At 43.1% G+C, this 19,496-nt stretch overlaps 1 protein-coding gene across 10 annotated transcripts in view; it reads right to left on the reverse strand.

The window, feature by feature from the left end:
* Positions 1 to 523: 523 nt before the first annotated feature.
* CD44 (CD44 molecule (IN blood group)) overlaps positions 524 to 19,496 on the reverse strand; it is an 85,296-nt gene continuing 66,323 nt past the window's right edge. For 4 of the 10 annotated variants that reach the window (XM_087423133.1, XM_087423135.1, XM_087423137.1 and 1 more), the window contains 7 exons: positions 18,597 to 18,698; positions 16,708 to 16,797; positions 15,630 to 15,836; positions 12,700 to 12,765; positions 9,006 to 9,077; positions 6,776 to 6,854; positions 524 to 846 (listed from right to left, as the gene is read on the reverse strand). In XM_087423133.1, the coding sequence (XP_087279259.1) occupies positions 642 to 846; positions 6,776 to 6,854; positions 9,006 to 9,077; positions 12,700 to 12,765; positions 15,630 to 15,836; positions 16,708 to 16,797; positions 18,597 to 18,698 (821 nt within the window). In that variant the 3' untranslated portion in view covers positions 524 to 641. The remainder of the gene's footprint in view (positions 847 to 6,775; positions 6,855 to 9,005; positions 9,078 to 12,699; positions 12,766 to 15,629; positions 15,837 to 16,707; positions 16,798 to 18,596; positions 18,699 to 19,496) is intronic. The other 6 variants (XM_087423134.1, XM_087423139.1, XM_087423136.1 and 3 more) reach the window with 4 other exon arrangements.

Consider the following 19,496-nt stretch of genomic DNA (forward strand, 5'->3'; position numbering starts at 1 on the left):
ACAAACTAACAAAAAAAAAAGTCATACTGATCAAAGGACCTCCAGGGTTTAATGTTTCAAAAACACAGATAAATAGGTTACTACAGATAAATAGCTTCACCCTTTGGGTATCTCCCAGAAGCATTGGAAAAATTTCCAGGGGGTCTGTAGAAGGGGATGTGTAACCAGTACACCCCGATCCCCTACCCCACTGGAAAGCAACGTCCAGGGATTGGGCTGCTGGAGGAACAATATAGACCCATTCAAATTTCCTCCCAGGGACCAATCCCTCTTAGCCCTGGAGAATGTCCTTAGCAGGTGGCCGTTACCTGGGAGGTGGGGTGGAGGGAAGGCTGGGGATCGGGAAGATGTATTTGTGGCTTTTGTGAGAAGCCATCCACAGCACACCCCAGGGGGTAAGAGGCTTCTAGGTGGGAACTGGAACGGTCAAATTCTTACTGATTATTAATTGGGCCCTCATTTCAGAAAGCAATGTTGTTTTTATAAATTGAAACTGACTTTGAAAAACAAAACACAAAAAACAAAAAGGAGTAGAAAATTTTATGCTAAAAAAAGATCCCCAATGAAACAATCAGTAGCACACTGCATCTGTGAAGGGTCCCAGCTCCCTCTCGTTTCTTTCTGAGGTTATGGCGTAGGTGCTACACCCCAATCTTCATGTCCACATTCTGCAGGTTCCGCGTCTCGTCGGCTGTCATAAACTGGTCTTGGGTCTCTGACGACTCCTTGTTCACCAAGTGCACCATCTCCTGAGACTTGCTGGCCTCTCCGTTGAGTCCACTTGCCTTTCTGTCCTCCACAGCTCCATTGCCATTGTTGATCACCAGCTTTTTCTTCTGTCCACACCTAATAATTTAAAAAGTCATATGAGAAAGGGGTGTAATGACCCAACTATTCTCGTCATTGTCCTCGCCACCATCATCATCACTACGGTTTATGATGCTCTTACTATGTTTCATCTCACTCACTCCTGACAATCGGCACCTCTCAAAGTGAGGCCTCTGGACCAGCAGCAAAAGCGGCACCTGTGAGCTTGTTAGAAATGCAGATTCTCAGCCCCGCTCCAGACGTATTGAATCTGAAAACTCCAGGAGTAGGGCCCATCGTCTACGATTTAACAAGCCCTCAGGGGCTTCTGATGCCCACTTGGGTCTGAGAACCCGTGGTCACAGCTCTGGGAAGCCAGTGCTATTATAGGTGAAGAAACCTTGGCACTTGGAAAATGCAACAACTTGCCCCTGGTTACTCAGCTTGTAATAAAAGAATCAGGATTCAACTCTGGTATGTCTGACTCCCAAGTCGTAATTCTCCTTCCACCATACTCCGTAATGGGAGTGTTTGCCTCTTTTAAGCACATTAGCAGTTTCTGCAGTCTCAGATAAACCATCGGCATGATGAGAATAAATCATTCTGGTCTGTGTACTCAAGAAAGTCCCATTACTTCCTCTCCCAGCCAACACTTGGTTGGTCTTGTCAAGGTTTTTACTGCATGTTCCGAGAAGAATGAAACAACACTTTTCTAGAAGTATAAGCTCATATTGCTTTTTCCCTAACATTGGTTAACTTCCATATAGCCCTGGATACAGGAGGCTTAACTAAGACAAATTGTTCAGTTACCTGAAGGTTTCTTGGTAACATTACTTAAGATTCAAATGCAGAAGAAGTTTTCCATGGCAGAGCATGACCTTGATCTTGTCTCTGGGTCACAGCCTTGTCATAGCATTGCCTCACCCCATGCTGCCTGACGCAAAGTTTCCTCCTTCCTGCAACATGATCACTGCTACAAATCCAGATGTCAGATTATGCTCAACGGAAGCAAAATGGCAGAACCCCAGAGCTACAAGCAGGGTGGGGAAGGGGGAATGGGCCAGCATTTATCGGATACCTCAAGAATGCTAGGCACTTGACATGTAATTTCCTGTAATCCTCACAATCCTGCCACGCAGCTATTATTCCCATTATACAGCAGTGGAAATTGAGGTTCAGGGAGGCTTAATAACTTGCTTGAGGTCACACAAGACGAACAGAGTCAATATTCTAATCTAGGCCTTTATGGCCCAAAGCCTGGGCTCTGCCTAGCTCTATTCATGCTGCCAACCATCTGGAGATTTGGAAACAGTATGACCTCGGAATTGTTCACTTTGCCGCTGGATATTTGGAGTTGTAGAGACAAAGCCTCTATTATTCATGATCATGGGCTATTCCCTCTATGACTGCCAAGGCCATAAACTTTAATCTCTTGTTTGGGGAAATAGAAATTATACCTCCTGAACAGGAGGTAGATCCTGTCTCCTCCGCCATCATGCTTGATGAGGGGTGGAGGGAAGGATGTCTGAACCGTGGAACAGATCCGTGGGGCTGGTTATATATATGGATGCAGTCCACATAGACCAGAGCAGGGGCTTGGAAGGTCTGTTTTTGAGACCTTACTGCCGTGTGACCTGAGGCAACTCACTTAACTTCTCTGAGCCTTAGTTTTCTTATCTGTAACATCAGGCTATTAAGAGTACCACTCTCAGAGGACTGTGCAAAGCCGCTGAGACAGAGCCTGCACTGGATACACAAGTCTATTGTCATTGCTGGTTGCTCTCAGGATGTGGGATGAGGAAACCAAGGCCTTGGATAAGCACTTAGAGCAGTGGCTGGAAGACAGCTGATGTTCGAGAAGCCTTGGCTGCAGTTGTTGGTATAACAAGAGCCACACGCACTGGGTTCCGCTTGTTTCTCCTGGTGGCCTCCACCTGCCTTGTTTTCTTTACTGTGACGATGACTTAAAGGCCGAAGGTGGGATGCTGCTGGTATCATTTCACATTCTCAGGTGATATCTCAGGTATCCTTCATAGGAAAGGGGTCTTATTAAAGTAATTTCCATTTCCCACCTACTGGGTGGTTTAGAAGTTGAATGAAATATTGCGGGAAAGTGGTTTATAAGCATAAAAACATGTTTGTGCACGGGGGTTGAGGTGGGGATTAATGTTATCAGTCTGAACGAAGCTGGTTCTGAAAGTGAATCACAGTTGACCTGTAGTCACAGTTGACCTCGGGTTTCGTCGTTCCGCCTGTATTTCTCTTTGGATTTATGCGTCTCTGTTATCTGAGTTCCGTCAGGGGAGTAGGATGAGTCTCATAAATGACTCAGTCCAATATTTAGTGCTCCAGGCATTTAATAAGCACTTTTAAAAGTCAAGTTCTAATTTTTTTCATTCTTCTTAGTTACAGGAATTTTTAAAAGAACATTAGAGCTGCAGGGATCAGAGGTCATCCAGCCCAGCCTCTTCATTATGTAAACTGGAGACTGAATCCAAGAAGGCAAGGATATCGTCTGACGCTTCACTGCTAGCCAGGGCAGTGCCTACATAGCATCTACAACTTAGATTTTCTGAGTCCAAAGGTCAGAGACCTCTGTGAACTGCATCTTGCCTTTATCTCCTTTCCCCATAAATCTCAGGCCTTAGCCAAGCGTGCAGTGACCACACAGCGTGGAAGGAGCCAGATGGCAGCCTCGCCAGGAGAGGGTGTGCAGGCTGGTTGGGGCTTAGAAACCAGGCAACTCACACTCAGGGTGTGGAGGAATTTACCTTGAAAGACTTAGGGGGGTAACTTAACGACTGATCTTAGGTCTCTTCGACCTGACAATCCTTAAAGATATGGAGAGATTTAATTGCATTGCGCTGTACACTAGCCCCTAGCCGCATGTGACTATTTAAAATTAAATAAAATTAGAAATTCACTTCTTAAGTCATACTAGCCCATTTTGAGTGCAAAGTAGCCACAAGTGGTTAGTGATTGTGTATTAGGGTAGATGTAGCACATTTCCGTCGTCGCGGAGATTTCTACTGGACAGCGCTGTTGTAGAGGGCAGAACAAGGTCGAGTGCGCGTAGGTGACAGGGAGCTGTCTGCAGCTCATGAGCGGGGAGACACTTCTGAATCATGGAGCTTTACAGAGGGACAACCAAGCCGAGGGTGGATGCCTGCCTGCTGGGGTTTACAGAAAAGACGGTCTCTCCCACGGGAGAGGGAGCTGGGGAAGGCCTTTTCTGCACAATCAGCATAGAAACATCTTTAATCAGCCCTGTTTTGTGAAGCCTTCTCTGGTCAGATCCTCACAGTTTTTCTTCTCTTCATACTAATTGGATAAATTCTTTAAACGAAAGGCACCTAACTTCTTCTCTTGGGCCTCATCCAATATCTACCAACCCTACTGACTCCTAAAACAACTGCTCTTAAGGAGAGTGAAAGAAGTATGATTCCCATTGGAAAGCTGCAGTTCAAGGACTCTGCTTATATGAAGAACAGCAAGGAAAGATGGTGTGAGTTATGACAGGAATGGGAAAAGCTACAGATATAATAGGACCCCCAAATCAGCATCTTGAAGACGAGGCGACTCACAGATCGCTTTGCTATGGAAGCCCGTGGTCAAGCACTGAACCTCAACTTCAGCAACTAATGCTTTTCTACTTTTATCTTTTAACCATAATTCATATAACAGTGCCTGGCACAGAGTACGTGCTCAATAAAAATTAGCTAACTCAAATTCAACAGGCCAAGACTGCCACTACACCTCAAGATCCTCTTGGAGAAGAGATGGTCCCTTTTCCTTTTTAATCTTCTCTTCCTCCTCACCAGTGCCTACAGTCATAGCCGCCACTCAAAAGATGTTTGCTGAGTAAATGAGGGCCTGTTGTAGGTCCCTATGTTCAACCAAACTTTCTTTGATGAAAATAGGATTCTGTATCTCTCTCAAACATAACGCTCAAAGCAGAAAGGCCCCAGCCTTTTAAGAGGATTAGAAGCGGGCTGGTGGCTTTAGCAATGCAGCACACATTAAGGGGCCTTGCAGCCGTTTAGCTACGTGGCAAATCTGTTTTCGATTATCAAATCAGGACATGGTATTTGAAGGCAGCGTCCAAGCAGCTACTTTTCCTGTGAGATACTCGCTGTGCTGGATCCCGCGTGTCCCTGTTTGCCTGTTGCCACGGTGACTGCTGGTCTCGGGAGGAGGAGGAGGTAGAAGTGGGGCCCGTTTCTGCTGCTGACATGATGGGGAGGGACACTCGAGCTAACCAGCCACACTGTATGGGCTCCAGCTGCTCTTGGGGACAGCTGAGATGCTTCTCCGAGGTCTCCCCCACGTCGACGGCATCGGCGCCAACGTTTCTATGGTGACTTATGCAAAACTTATGGACTGTATATGTAAGCAGAAGTGGTGCATTCTAGGGCCTGGAACAAAAGGACCGATTCCCAACAATAGGAAATTCATATTTAATTGAGCAAAAGCAATCTAAGAGAAAACAAGGAGGCCGAGGGAAAGTATAAAGACTCTTTGTAAGGGTTCCCTCAAGTCACATCGTTTCAATTCAACTAAAAAAAAATCTCTTTCCACTTACTCATAGGAGACTTCTGGGAGGTCTTTCAGATTTCCTGGTTTTTGTTCCTTATACAATCGGCTCTCATGACTAATTTTTTTTATAACGCCCTCACAGGTACAGATAGCAACACAGCTATTCGACTTGACTGGAGCACTTTTATTAACTTGTACCAGTGTAAATGGCATTATTTGATGTTCTCAGACCATTAGAGATACTGCATAGGCTGCACACGACAGTGGAATTAGCTGTTTGGTGCTTTCCACAAGCTGACAAGAAAGAATATAATTTTCTCCAGGTCTTCTCCCAAACTGAGGGGCATTTGCTGGCCTGTTAGATGATCTCGTGAGACAAGAAAGGTGGCCCCACTTGGAAATAAGCTGCTTTTACCTTATAAGAAGAAATCTATAGGGACATTTACAAAGGGTTTCATGTTCCTCTGCATATGCTCAGAGAAAAATAATGCATCTTTAAAGTGTCTGGCACAGGAAATTTAGATTTACACTTTCGGAGTACCCCTGCCAAAGTGCATTTCCTCTGTTGCTAGAATTACTGCTTTCCTTCACCTCACTTTAGGTAGCGGTGTTTCTGGAGCTTGGTGACAGCTCAACCAGGTATATGTATCATTTAAATAACTTCCAAAATGATAGGTGTTAGTTGAGGTAGGGAGAGGATGTGAAAATAGCCCACACACAGCTGTAGGGAGTTGACTGTCTTTATTCAGACTTTACTAAGGAAAGTTCATCGTTTCACAGCCCTCATTGTCAGGGAGCTCTTCCTAGGTCATAACCTGAATCCTTTCAACTGCATCTTCCAGAAAATAGAAATAGTGTCATTACAAAAAACAAACAACAAGCAAACACACAAACCCAATGCTTGCTTTAGGTAAGAGTTCTAGAAAGTTCCATGGGCCTTAGGCTGAAGAGGATGACCAATCCTTGAATCTTTATACAGTGTTTTTGTGCATTGTGAATGCACTTCATAAATATGTGCTTAATGAATCAATGACTGAGTATACATTTTTATGCCTTCCTGGTGAGATATTTCATAACTTTCGTCAGATAGAGTCTCCATGGGTTTAACCCTGAAAATATTAAGAACCACAAAAGATTCAACCACTATCCAAAAGCAGTGATCCGAATAATCACAGTGTCTCCTTTGTCTAAAGAACATGCCAGAGCAGTGCTTCCTAAGCTGTGCTGTGCACGTGAATCCCTGGGATCTTGTCAAAGCATAGACTGGGATACAGGAGGTCTGGGCAGGGACCTGAGATTCTGCATTTCTAACAAGCTCCCAGAGTGCCATGGCTGCTGGTTCCAGGGGATACACTCTGAGCAGCAAGAACACAGAGCCGACGTTTAAATGAGGTCCTTTCAAAATCGAGGGCCTCAAGGTGCATCGCCTTACCTTCTTCGACTGTTGACAGCAATGCAAACTGCGAGAATCAAAGCCAGGGCCAGGAGGGATGCCAAGATGATCAGCCATTCTGGTGTGAGCGAACCAAAAGATACCCATGAGCTTGGGAAACACACTTTGTTAAAACAAAAATGCACTTTATAAATTGACCTGGTCCAAACAAGAACCACAGTCAGCACTACGACGAGTCGGACCGAATGGCCCAATAGGCAGATAATACTGGAAGAACGATTTTGCTACGGGTGTTTGTCCAACAATCTTGTTTTAATCTCTCATCATCAGTCAGGATTTTCAAGTCCCTCTAGAAGGAACATGTTTCCAAAAAAGTGTAGAATAACCTGTTGAAACTTGTAGATGCCTTTGGTGCAACATTATTAAATACTAAAGGAAATTTATGCTTCCCTTGAAAGGAACATTCCTTTTCTATATAAGAGCATCCGCCTTACATTTTATCAAGAAACAAAAATGGAGGCCACGTAATAGTGGGTGGGAAAAAGTATGCTCCTGTGGAGGGCTGAAGTTATGCACATTCACTGGGGGGCCATTTGGCAAAACTTGTCAAAAGCCTTCAAAATGTTCATGGTTTTGATCCAGCAGTTACATTTCTAGGAATTAATAGGACCTCAGAAGTCACTGTGAACATGTTCATTACTGTGCTATTTATAAAAGTTGAAAACAAGCTAATATCCAACAGTAAGGGATTGGTTAAATAAATTAGGGTATATCCATTGTATTATGTACTACAAAACAGGGGAAGAATATTTAGTGACATTGGAAAGCTGTGGCCAACCAGTTGGGAATGGTAGTTTACTAAATAGCATGTATGATATAATTACATTTTTGTATATAAATTACATTGAAAAATGATAGGAAGGACATACATAAAAATGGTAACCATGGTATTTCTGGATGGCGAGGTATGTAATAAGTGATTTATATTTTTGTCCTTTTGTTTAGATGTACTTTCTAAAATGTCTCCAATAATCATGTATCATTTGTGGACTACTAAAATCAAGCTTTAATAGGATAAAAATATGACTTGACAACGTAAATAAATTCTATTGCCCAGTGGGTTGTGTATCTGTGCAATGAACGAGAGTTTGTGAAACCAGAAAGATGGGAAGTCATTCATTGTCCATTCCTCTTTGGGAGTCTCGGTTTTCCTCTGATTTCCTGCTCAGTACTGCCTCTGCCTGACTGCTACCTGCTTAGGTGAGTATGGGGAGGGAGGTAGAGTCAGGAGGTGGGGAGGCCGACAGGAGGGTATCATTTCTGTTCTTTCCCCTGGACTCCAGTCCTGAGATGCCTCATATTGACTCTCACTAGAGCAGGGAAGAATCCTGCTGCCTGGTTATAGCTCGTTGCCTCTCACTCACCTGCTCCTCCCTGGCAGCCCACTCCCTCTCTCCCTGTGCTGGTGCTCTGCCTTCAGCCGCACTCAGGCAAGCTGGGGCAAGGGGGCGAGGCACACACCACATTCCTCCCTCTCCCCAAGGGAGGCTCAGCTTGAGACCTCTGAAGAGGGAAGAGTTGAAAGGATAATTTATAACCCTAGGAAAACCCTTCCTTTTTTTGTAATCCTCTTTTACAAACGCTTAATTTTGAGCCCAAGTCAAAAAAAGAATTTGCCTCAAATGCCTTAAATCTTGATGCTAAGGAGAGCCAGGTGTCACAGCCCCCTCCTTGCACAGGTAACACATTCTGAAACTTTCTTCTGTCTGGATCAGTGAAGACTGTCCAGAAAAAGTAGTTTGGGGGCCAGAAGGATGTTTTCACTCCACCCAACACACATGGCCCTTGCATCACCTCACTGTCTACAATGTGAGAGGAAAGTCACACGCTTCACCCCTAAACCCAGAAATAAAGGGGAGAGTGGATGGGGATAGGAAGAACCTGGGTGTGACAGGGAGTCCCGTGGGTGATCGCCATCTGGGAAGGAAGCTGTAGTAACTAACATGGCACTTCTCAGGGATAGGCCAGGGACAGGTCTGAATATGAGCTCAGTCAATCTATGGGACTGGGTGGAAAAAAAGAATGTTCCATGCTTTCCCACCAAGAAGCTGTAGTGCTCTCATTCATCCTTTAGCTTGCAGAGAGTAGCCATCAGTTTCAAGGGTTGGACACCTAGGAGAATATGCTTTTGAATTGGTCTCTTCTTTCTGGGACATTCAGACTGACCTGCTTTTAGCATTTTTTTTTTTCTTCACAGCTTAAAACTCACCTGGAATTTGAGGTTTCCGTATAGGACCCGAGGTCGTGTTTGCCCCACCTTCTTGACTCCCTCTTGAGTATCCTAAGGGGAAAAACAACATCTCTCAGCCAAAGTTTGAAACGCATAACCACAAGTTCTTTACAGAGCAGCACACAGGGCCAGCCTCTATGTTCTGCATCACTGTGAAGCTATTCAAAGACTCAAGCCACAGATATTTATAAAGTGTTACACCAAAGATACCTCCCCAGAAAAGTTCGTTTTGATTCAGGCTAAGGATTGGAAATGTTATTTTTCATCAAGACATGAGGATTCTCACCAGCAGCGTTGTGCAGTATGTAAGACCTTGGGCTGCAGAGCAGGATAGCCCTGGACTCGAGTCCTACCTCTGCCTCTTGTTGGCAGTGCGCCTTGGGTCAAGTTATCCTCTCCAAGCCTCAGTTTTCTCACTCGTAAAATGGGGTAATAATAGCATCCACTTGATCATAATTTGACAGAGGTTTAAAGAAGCACACAATAATGGTAATTGTGTGTAGCTGTTATGTTCTATTTTTAATTTGGAATCTTGCTACTCAAAGTATGGTCCCTGCACCAGCAGCATAGGCATCACTTGGGAGCTTGCTAGGAATACAGAATCTCAGGCCTCATCCCAAGCCTACCCAATCAGAACCTTCATCTATCAAGATCTCTAGGAGACTCACATGCTACAGAAAGTCCAAAGGAAATCTAAAAATCACATCTGATATCATCAGAGAAGTGAACATAAATATTACAAAATAAGGACTTGGGGTCACGGCCCTTTCTGTCTATGAAAAATCACCCTATTAGAGTCCCTGCTGATATATTACTGAAACATGCCTTGTTTTTAGAAGGCTGAACATTTTCTACTGCTACAAAACAAAACAAGGAAACAAACAAAAAAATCTCAAGCTGGAAGGAAGCATCCAAGACAAAGACTCCACAAGTCAGAACAGGAGGCTCATCGAAATGAGGGAGGTATCATATTGTAAAAGAAACTTCTAAGACATCTTGTGAAGAGACTCACCCAAATGAAAGCTGTGGTTTGTGTTTGTGTTTTTTATGCTTCCTCCACTGCTTCAAAACAAAATTTGAAAATTCCCACCAAAATGAACGCTTTTTTCCCTACCAAATGGGAACCCACTGCAGAATCCTGAAGGCCTCCAAGGGAAGAAAAAAACCAGGGAAGTCTGTTTGGCCAACCAATGGATGAAGATGGCTGGGCTTTAAATGAAAAGCTTTTCTTAGAGCGTCAAACTGTAGACTGTGTGTGGTGGACACTGACATCTTGACTCTGGTGGTTACTTTATACAGTATGGCTCCATTTATGCAATCTGATGTTTTTGTTAAACTCAGAATGGAGCAAAACAAATTCTTACCAGATGTCTGGCCATTTCAACATATCCCATGCCATTCTGACAGTGGCTTTTCACTTTACAAACTTCAGAAGGAGTCCGTGGTGCTTCCTGGCTGCCTCCTAGAGTTCTTGGTCACTGGCAGGTGTTCACCTGCACAGGTCATGGGATACTGGCCATGTAAACTGGACACCTTTGGCCTGGAAAACCACCTAAGAGGTACAGTTACTCTTGCTGGTCTTTCTCTGACTCACAGCAGCCTTTGATATTGGAAAGGGAGGCTATTAATGGATCATAATCTCTTTATTTTGATTTTCAAAAAAAGCGCTCCCAGCAAGGAAAGATCTGGGTGTGTGTACGACCAGATGAAACCTCTTGTTTGAACAATGGACACCTGTGCAGGAGTCAAACAAAAGAGACCGCTCCTGCCCATCTGAATCTCACTTCAAGCAAAAGCCGAAGAAGAGGGATGAGACACAGCAGGCCTCGTTTTGCGCCCTAGAGGGCTGCAAATCTAGCCAGGGTGGGGCTGGCCAGGAAAGTAGGTTCTGCAAAGAAAGACACATGACATTGCAGTAGAGAGATGAGATCCAGTCTGAGACGTGTGCACAGAGACAATTCAACTGGCTTCAACTGTGAGAAAAACAGTCTAGGATAGTGCTTCTCAAACTTTAATGTATATATAAACCACCTCGTGGAGGGGGAGAGGTCTGGTTAATATGCAGATCTTGATTCAGTAGGTCTGAATGGCTGGGGATTCTGCATTTCCAACCAGCTCCTAGAGGATGTCCCTGCTACTGGTCCAAGGACCACACTTGGAGAAACTGGGCTCTCTTGATTTTAGAGAGCATTGTCTCTTAGTAATACTTCCCTATCATTTCCAAAATACTTTCACATTCCCGATTCCTCATGTTCTTCATAAGAATTTTAGGAGGTAACTGAGGCTGGTGTTCTGATTCCCTTTTTACTAATAAGGAAACTGAGGCTGGGAAAGTCTAAATGCCCCACCCAGGACTCCAGAGAGCCTGGGACTTCTGTCTTCATTTTAGAAGCATTTCTAATGAAGAAGCCACACCCCTGGGTTCTTCATAAAAGGTTATTGCTAAAGCTACCATGTAAATACCCATCTTCATATTTGCTTTAGGTGTGTGAATCTTTAAGCCTGGCGGCAACCCCAGCCTTGACTTAGCGTGAAGAGAAGGACAACAGTACATTCCCTGGATCACCTGGCTTGGCTGGGGGCACCTGCACCTACGATGCTCGGGGAGACGACAGTTAAGACAGCACCGGCAGAACCTTTCAGTGGCCCCAGCAACAGGGGGCACAAGGAAACCTGCCTCATGTCAGACTTCTGCTGCTCAGAGTACCGTTTCCACAGCAAACAGGTCCATTCAGTAATGCACGCTTGGGAGCAATTATGGTCATTACAGAGGGCTCGCTCCAGACCCTGCTTAGGAGAGGCAAATATGGGACCCCTGGGCTTGAAACCTGGCTCCACCACCCAACTCACCAGTCATGTCAACTCAGCCAAGTTACTTAGCCTCTCTGAGCCTTAGTTTCCTCATCTGTAACATGGGGACAATAATAGTATTTATGTAGGTCTCAGGGTATGTAGGATGATTGAGTTAACAATAAATGAAACACAGGAAATTGCTGATAACTGACTGTTGACCTACAGAAACGGCAGTTCCATAGGGTCCAACCTAATACACGGAAAGTGTTTAGAACAATGCCACTGACACGCAGTAAATTCTCAGTAAATGCTAGCTGTTCTGCCATGTTCTGGGATTATGCTAAATGCTTTACATGTATTCTATCATTTAGTCTTGAAAACAATGCCCTCTGACAATTATTATTATCCCAATTTTATTGGTTAGGAAATTGAGTCGCAGATTCTCTAAGCAACGTCTGCAGTTAGTGTGTGAAGTTGCTGGGATCAAACCCAGGCCATTCTGACTTCAAAACCCACCATCTTAATCACTCGGTGTAGTGCAATGTTACATCGAGACCCTGCTTGAACTCTTCCTGATCCTTTCAGACAGAAAAATTTTCTCCAAAGCAGGAGTTCTCAAAGTGTGGTCCCTGTCGCAGCAGTATCAGCATCACCAGGGAACTGATGCAAAACGCAAATACTCAGGCTCCACCCCAGACGTGCTGCATCAGAACTTTAAGGACGGGGCCCAGAAATGTGACGTAACAAGCCCCCTCCGTGATTGTGAGGCATGCTAAGAAAGCTGGAGAACCACTTGTATAGAGACGCTGACTCATACTTCAGTAATAATCAGCAGGTTCAATGATGATGACAGCAAGTAACTAAAGCAGCTCAAACTCACCAGGTGATTCTGTTCCATGGGTGGTATGGGACCTCCCACTGTGGTCATCGGAGGAGCCTTGGTCTTCTGTAAGGAGAATCAGGGAAGGTTCAGTGCGGTGTGTTCTGGTTACACCGCCATCTGCATTTCTTCATGTTTGCATTTTCATACAGCCCATCACAAAGTTTAGTCATTTAAAGGTAACCAAAAAACGACGGCAAAGGAACCTTGAGTGGATCCATGATATTAATTACTGTTCATGACTTAATCCACTATTGAGTGGGCTAGAGTTTTAATCAAAATTAAGGAAACTAGACAGCAAAGACCATCGAGGAGGTGCGGCGTTGGAAGAAATCTATGTCTCCGCAGGTCTGAGGTTGGGACTTGATAGTGTGCCTTTGAAATAAGGACTGTATGCTTTGGATGATGACAAATGTGATCACAGGGAGTCGGTGTACTCTGAGGCTTTGGGCATGAGACATTTAAAGAGATTTCTCTGACGCAGGAGATAGAAAAAGCTTTGGGTGTGCAATAAAGGATCTTGGGGTTCTATTATGTAAAGATTCAAAGAGAAAAGTTAACTGCTTATTTAGAGAAAAAGAGCCTGAAGATAAGTGAAAAAGAAAGGGGGAGATGATAGCTAGCATGTGAATAATGTGTATCTTGTTATTAAAAAACATTTCAAATAATATTTTTCAAAAATTAAATCTGTATTTTGAACTCCAAGAGTTAATATAATCCCATCTTCTCAAACATCCATCACCAAAAGGCTTTAGATTGAGACAAGTTCATGAATTGCTAAAATCTGGATCCACAGGTCAAATCTTGGATTTAGCATCTGAAAACTCTCACTCTGCTCCCTCCTCCCCACACATTTTCCAAAACTATCTGAAATCTTAAAACAAAATAAAACAGAAGAATGGTTTCATCAGATGGCTCTAGTCACGCATTATGAAGGTACCTATAAGGAATATACAGTAATCTGATCACCACCATTGATGAGAGAAGGCGGAGGGAGGTGACTCGTCATCTCTCATGTAATGGTATAGAGGAGATAGATTGCTTTGTTCCTTGGCTGACGGTTAGAATAACTGAAAACAGCATTTGCTGAAAGGCCAACATCAATACTACCACCACCACCACCACCAGCACCACCACCACCACCGTCACCATCACCACCACCACCACCGTCACCACCACCACCACCACCACCACCACCACCACCACCACAACCACCATCACCACCACCACCACCGCCACCGTCACCACCGCCACCGTCACCACCGCCACCGTCACCACCGCCACCACCACCACTGCCACTACCACGACCACCACCACCACCGTCACCATCACCACCACCACCACCGTCACCACAACCACCACCACCACCACCACCACCACCACCACCACCACCACAATTCTGAATGTTTTAGTTCTTAATATTAAGCATAAAGATTGAGAAAAATGTATGGGAAATAATGAGCCTTTTCTGAGTGTTTCAGAAGAAACCCAAGAAACCCCCAATTCTTGATGAGAGTCAGATAACTTACTAATCACTTCATCCATAGAGAACCATGGAAAATCTGTACCACCGTGGAATGTAGAAGGAATCAGCATATGTGAATATCAATTTTATAGAAAGCATTTTATTTACTAACACATAGGCTATGTAATCCTTCTAGGCTACTGTAATCATTAAAATTGCCATTTAAAATTTAAATTCATTAGGTGTGTAACAGGCCTAATTTTGCCAAAAGAAACTAGGCAGTGCTCTAAGATTCATTTCTCCAGAAGAATACTGACAATGCTACTTGGAATTTTTAATAACTGAGGGCAGAACCATGCTGAATAAAGAACCAGAGGGTGTACGGAGCTTTGCCTCGCCAATACTGCAAGGTTAGTATTTTTTAAAACTGTTCTCCTTGAAGCCCAGGGTGGGCAGCCCAGAGGAAGGATGTCAAGTGTGTGGTGTTCTGGCTCTTCTGTCCCCACACCAGTCAGAGCATCACAGCATTCATGTGTTTTATATATTGTGTTCTCATAAGATTTATTCTTTTCTTTTTTGAGGGAGAGGGAGGGAAAGGACATCTGCTACAAAAATATGTATATTTAAAATCATTAATCTTTAATATGCCTTAGTGGTTGAGTGGTAAGAAGCACCTGAATAACTGGCCCTCGGAGGAGGGAATCAGATTTTAGTGTCTTAGCCAGAGTAGGCACTTTCCAGTTCCCTTTTCTTCAATGTTAGTTTCTTAATGTAAATGGAGAAACAAAGAAAAACAGAAGTAGGGAGGTTTGCTTATTTGAGAAAAAAAGACTCATTCTCATTCTAGGTCCATGTCCCACTTAGTGCCACTTAGTCATCTTTGGTCATCTCTTTACCATTATAATACGAGAAATGGTGCCTATTCATCAATAGCAGATTAAATCATAAAGTTGTAAGTGTGCATCATAACTAGAAGAGGTTTATCCATAAGCCCTTCACCAAAAGTAAAATTCACCAACCCATCACCAATAAAAGATAATAATTTCAGAAAAAAGATATTAGTATGTGGAAATTATTCACATGTTGGGTAAAACCTTACTAAAAGGACAGCATGTATTAGTTGAATCAAATGCAATTGCTAATATTTAACTACTCTGACCTACAGAAATATCGATATGGTTCAACTTAATATAACACAGATCAGGAACAAGACAAGGAAAGAAATTCTACCATAATAACCAAGTCACAAAAATAAATGGAAATTACACTGGCAAATAAAAGTATTATTTATCTAAAGTAAATCTAAATTTGCTTGCACTAGAATGACAACCTGTGATGAAAGCCATTCCCATGTCACAAATCAGTCCAATCATAGGCTTCACAGAAAATGTCCCCTGTAATATGAAAGTATGTGTTGTTTCTCTACATAGAGATAAGCAAACCAGATAACAAATGGCCAAATTACCTGAAAAGGAACCATCAACATCAGAGTTGGAATTTCCAACGACAGTAACTTTGGTAACTCCAGGGGACCCAGTCTTAGCGGGGGTCACTGGGATGAGGGTGCTGTATTCCTTTGTGTCTGGGGGATGAGGAGTATAACCCTCCACCGAAGTAGTTGAGTTTTCAGAAAAGTTTCCACTTCTCTTTCCACCTCTGCCATCATTCCTGTCTGTATAGAGGTGCAATCAATGGTAAACTCACATTTCTAAGACCACCACCATTGTGAGCTTGTCTTCAGAATGTGCAATTGCTGCAAAAGTTTTCCACTTTTTATTTGTGAACATGGAGCAAAAGCAGTGTGATTTGTTACACTATTGAACAGAATCAATATTTTGCAATTGACACGACCTGGACATCACTCAACAGAAGAGATTTTGGTGATCCTAATACCCAGAAGAGGCACGCGTTGCAACATCTGCCTGGGTTATTAAAGGTTTATACCACTACAACTGTGACCTTGAAGTCAACTTGGGTACTAGAAAATCTTGAGCTCTCACTCAATTGGACCCACCTTTGATGAAGTGGAGGAAACACACCATTGAATTGAAAGGTAAAATTATGCTGCCTGCAGTTAGAATAGCAAATGCAAGCTTTCAAACACCTGAGGCTTTGATTATTTTTTCCTTTGCCAGAAGGGCACTGCTTCTTGGTCACCAGCACCAGGGATTTGTGTCCAGAGGATAAATGGCAAAATAATATTATTAATGCAAGGAAAATAGAGAGTGATATAATATAGACCTTTACACCAATTATAAATCATATGTAAGCAATCTGTTATTTTTAAATCAAGCCACTAACTCTAGGCTTAATAAACCTGATCTTTAAGATTAAGAAATATAGTTTGTACTTAATGTACAACAACTTCTAAGAGGTCTACAAAGCAGAAAATTCAGAGAACCATCACCAGCCACACCTTCTGATCAGAAGCAAAGGCATAACAGCAGCCAGTTGATGTACCTCCACCAATGACACTGCGAAAACACCCCAAATTTATTGATTTTTATTAATAGCTGAAGCCAGCTGGGCTTTACAATCCTTACTGCTAGATGATGCAGTAGAAGTCATTGCATGGTCTTTATCTTCTTCCAAGCTTCCATGTGATGTAGAGAAGCTCTGAGTATGACTCTGCTCTGTTTCAAGGAGGGATAAATCCAGCATTAATTTTGAGCCATGAAACAAATCCTCTGTTGTCTGCTGACAGGCAGGATCTAGCTAGAGTAGTGTCAGACGGGTAGATGCATAGGAATACCGAGGTTTGCGCACACCGTTCTCTTCTGATTGATAGAAATGTACAACAGAATTCTGCTTTGTCTCTAGTTGTCTCCTAACACCCTTTGCTTTTCAGTATAATCAACAACAGTAATGCACCAACATGAAGCCTGAGCCAAAACTTTGTCCACCCTGATTCATCCTGGCCCAACTGTAGTATTGCTTCCAGTGACTTAGGAAAACCAGAGAATACGGAGGCAGGGAAAAAGGAATGTTTGAATCCCAATGTTCCTATCAACAATCAAGAGCCCCTAGCTGTGTGTCAAGAAGTGTGACTGCAGGGAAAATAAACACTGTGATAGCAAGTGGTTCACTTGTAACCCACAAAAGAGGAAGACGCTCGCCTAGAATAACCTGCTCAAGTAACTCAGACCAAATTTATACAGGGAAATACTTAAGTCCCTTCCAAAGAACGTTCATTGAAAGTTAACACTTGACTCTGTTATTAGGTTTTTGATCTCATCTGTGGATGAGGATTCTCATCATTGCACTGAAATGCCAGGAAACGCTTGCCTGGGCAAACACAGGGCCCTCACTGACATATATCAATTTGAGGTTGAACCATAGCCCATATCTGACATCACTTTGACTGTTTTGAGCTGATTCTTTTGTGTTCTTCTAAGGTACTGACCTCCAAGTTACAGGTGCAAGCACCCCATAAAGCACACCCATAAGCCATGCCCACCACCAAGCAACCATTACAACCAGGAGAGAGACATTCACCAACTCCCAAACCCAACATCAGAACATAAGTCAACAGGGATGTAAAACGGAAATATGAGACCTTCCATTGGCAGGGACCACTCTTAGGCTTATCTGCATCTCCTTTGATGCTTAATTCTGTGCTATTTAAATTGTTAATGATCAACACATGCTTGCTGATTTTTTCCTTTGCCTAAAAGGGCACACATGAAGGACTCTGCCTGTTATGTGTAGCAAGCAGTGAAATGAGACCCTTTTAATTCTGTATTTCTTTCATATTCTGTCAAGAAAATACGAATGACTTCAGGCTGATCTCTAGGATAGCTCTGTACATATAGTGGACACTAAGGCTACTAGAAATTTAGCATTGCTTCTACCAGATGTTTAGTGACAGGAAGAGATATTAGCAAATGTTTCTCTTTTGTTCCTGGGCCCTGACACCTTTATCAATTGTAGACAACGTGCCTTGCCCCTCCTCTGTGGGTTGATGCAATTTCCCTACTCTTATGATTATTTGGCCCAAAAATATCTTTTCACAACCATTAAAGCAATCCTACCCTTCTTCTACCTTGATTGGAGTAAGATGGGAATAAAAAGGAGATGGCCAGTTAAACATAAAGAAACTACTGTCCTAGCTGTGGTCTTGGGTTTCACGGACATAACTACTCAGGGAAGGAAAAATCAAGTGGAATGGAGTCCCATATCCTTTTTTTTTTTTTCCTTAACCCAAAGTTATTGGATCCAGAAAGCACCAAGAATGAAGGCAAAATAAGATTTAAAGAACCCCACCAAGAAAATATAGACAGCTAATGAAGACAGCTTTTACATTCTGGGCTGAGCTGAGCCACAAAGCACTAAATGCGCCATTCCACCAGCAAGCTCTGCGTCTGGGCCAATGTGAGCAAGAGCTGAAGCAGGAATACAGGTCAATAAAGGGGCTGAGCGTCATTATCCTTACGAGTGGTCATTGGAAGAGGTCCTGTCCTGTCCAAGTCTTCCACCAAACCTGTGTTTGGATCTGCAGAAGGCTGAAGCGTTGTACTGTGGCTGGAGTCAGTATCTGAAGGAATTCAATCAGTGTTATTGCTTGACTTCCTAAACCACTACCTGAGCATGGTTTATGTCTAGAGCCAAATTATTCTTATATTGAAACTTGAATAAGAGGAAAGAAAACACATACATCACGAGAAGTAACTGGCTTTCATTTAAGGGCTGAGTTGTATGAAAGCTATGATATTTGTTTGTTTTGGCTGAGTCTGGAAGGACTCTAAATGAGCACATGATGTGCCTCCCAAGCTTTGCACAGAGACAGAACATAACCCACGTGTGACTTGTCCCATTCCATACACACTGCCTTGCTTATAGACACATGTGATCTGACACATGGAGAAAAGACAAAGCACACTGGTTCAGGCACCATTTTGTCAAATCCTTCTTACTCGGCAAAAGGACATTTTTTTACAGCCCTCTTCCCTCGTTTGGTCCTCTTTTGCTTCAAAAAGTGAACATGCAAATAAAACATAAAATCATCATCCAACACTACCTAGGTAGAGGCCATGGGAAGCATTCAGGGGCAAGAAATAAGAAGCAGTGGGTGTCAGTGAATTATTCTTCCTGTAAACACAAGTATGAGGTGTCTTTGGAATTTAACATGTGCAATATTGGGTGGTACAGAAATTTCACTGAAATATTTAGAAATGCTGTTTCTAATAATTATTACAAATCAAGTCTGCTGAAATTAGTCCTGAGTGAAGTAGAGGCCAAGCAATCCATAAACACCATCACTGTTGCTGGCTCTCCAATTAGAAGTCCATCCACACTTCTGCCTCTGGAGAGATGTAATCAGTTCCAGCTGATT

This window comes from Ceratotherium simum, chromosome 34 (assembly GCF_057802395.1).
Source record: "Ceratotherium simum simum isolate JZ-2026a chromosome 34, ASM5780239v1, whole genome shotgun sequence".
Classification (NCBI taxonomy): domain Eukaryota; kingdom Metazoa; phylum Chordata; class Mammalia; order Perissodactyla; family Rhinocerotidae; genus Ceratotherium; species Ceratotherium simum.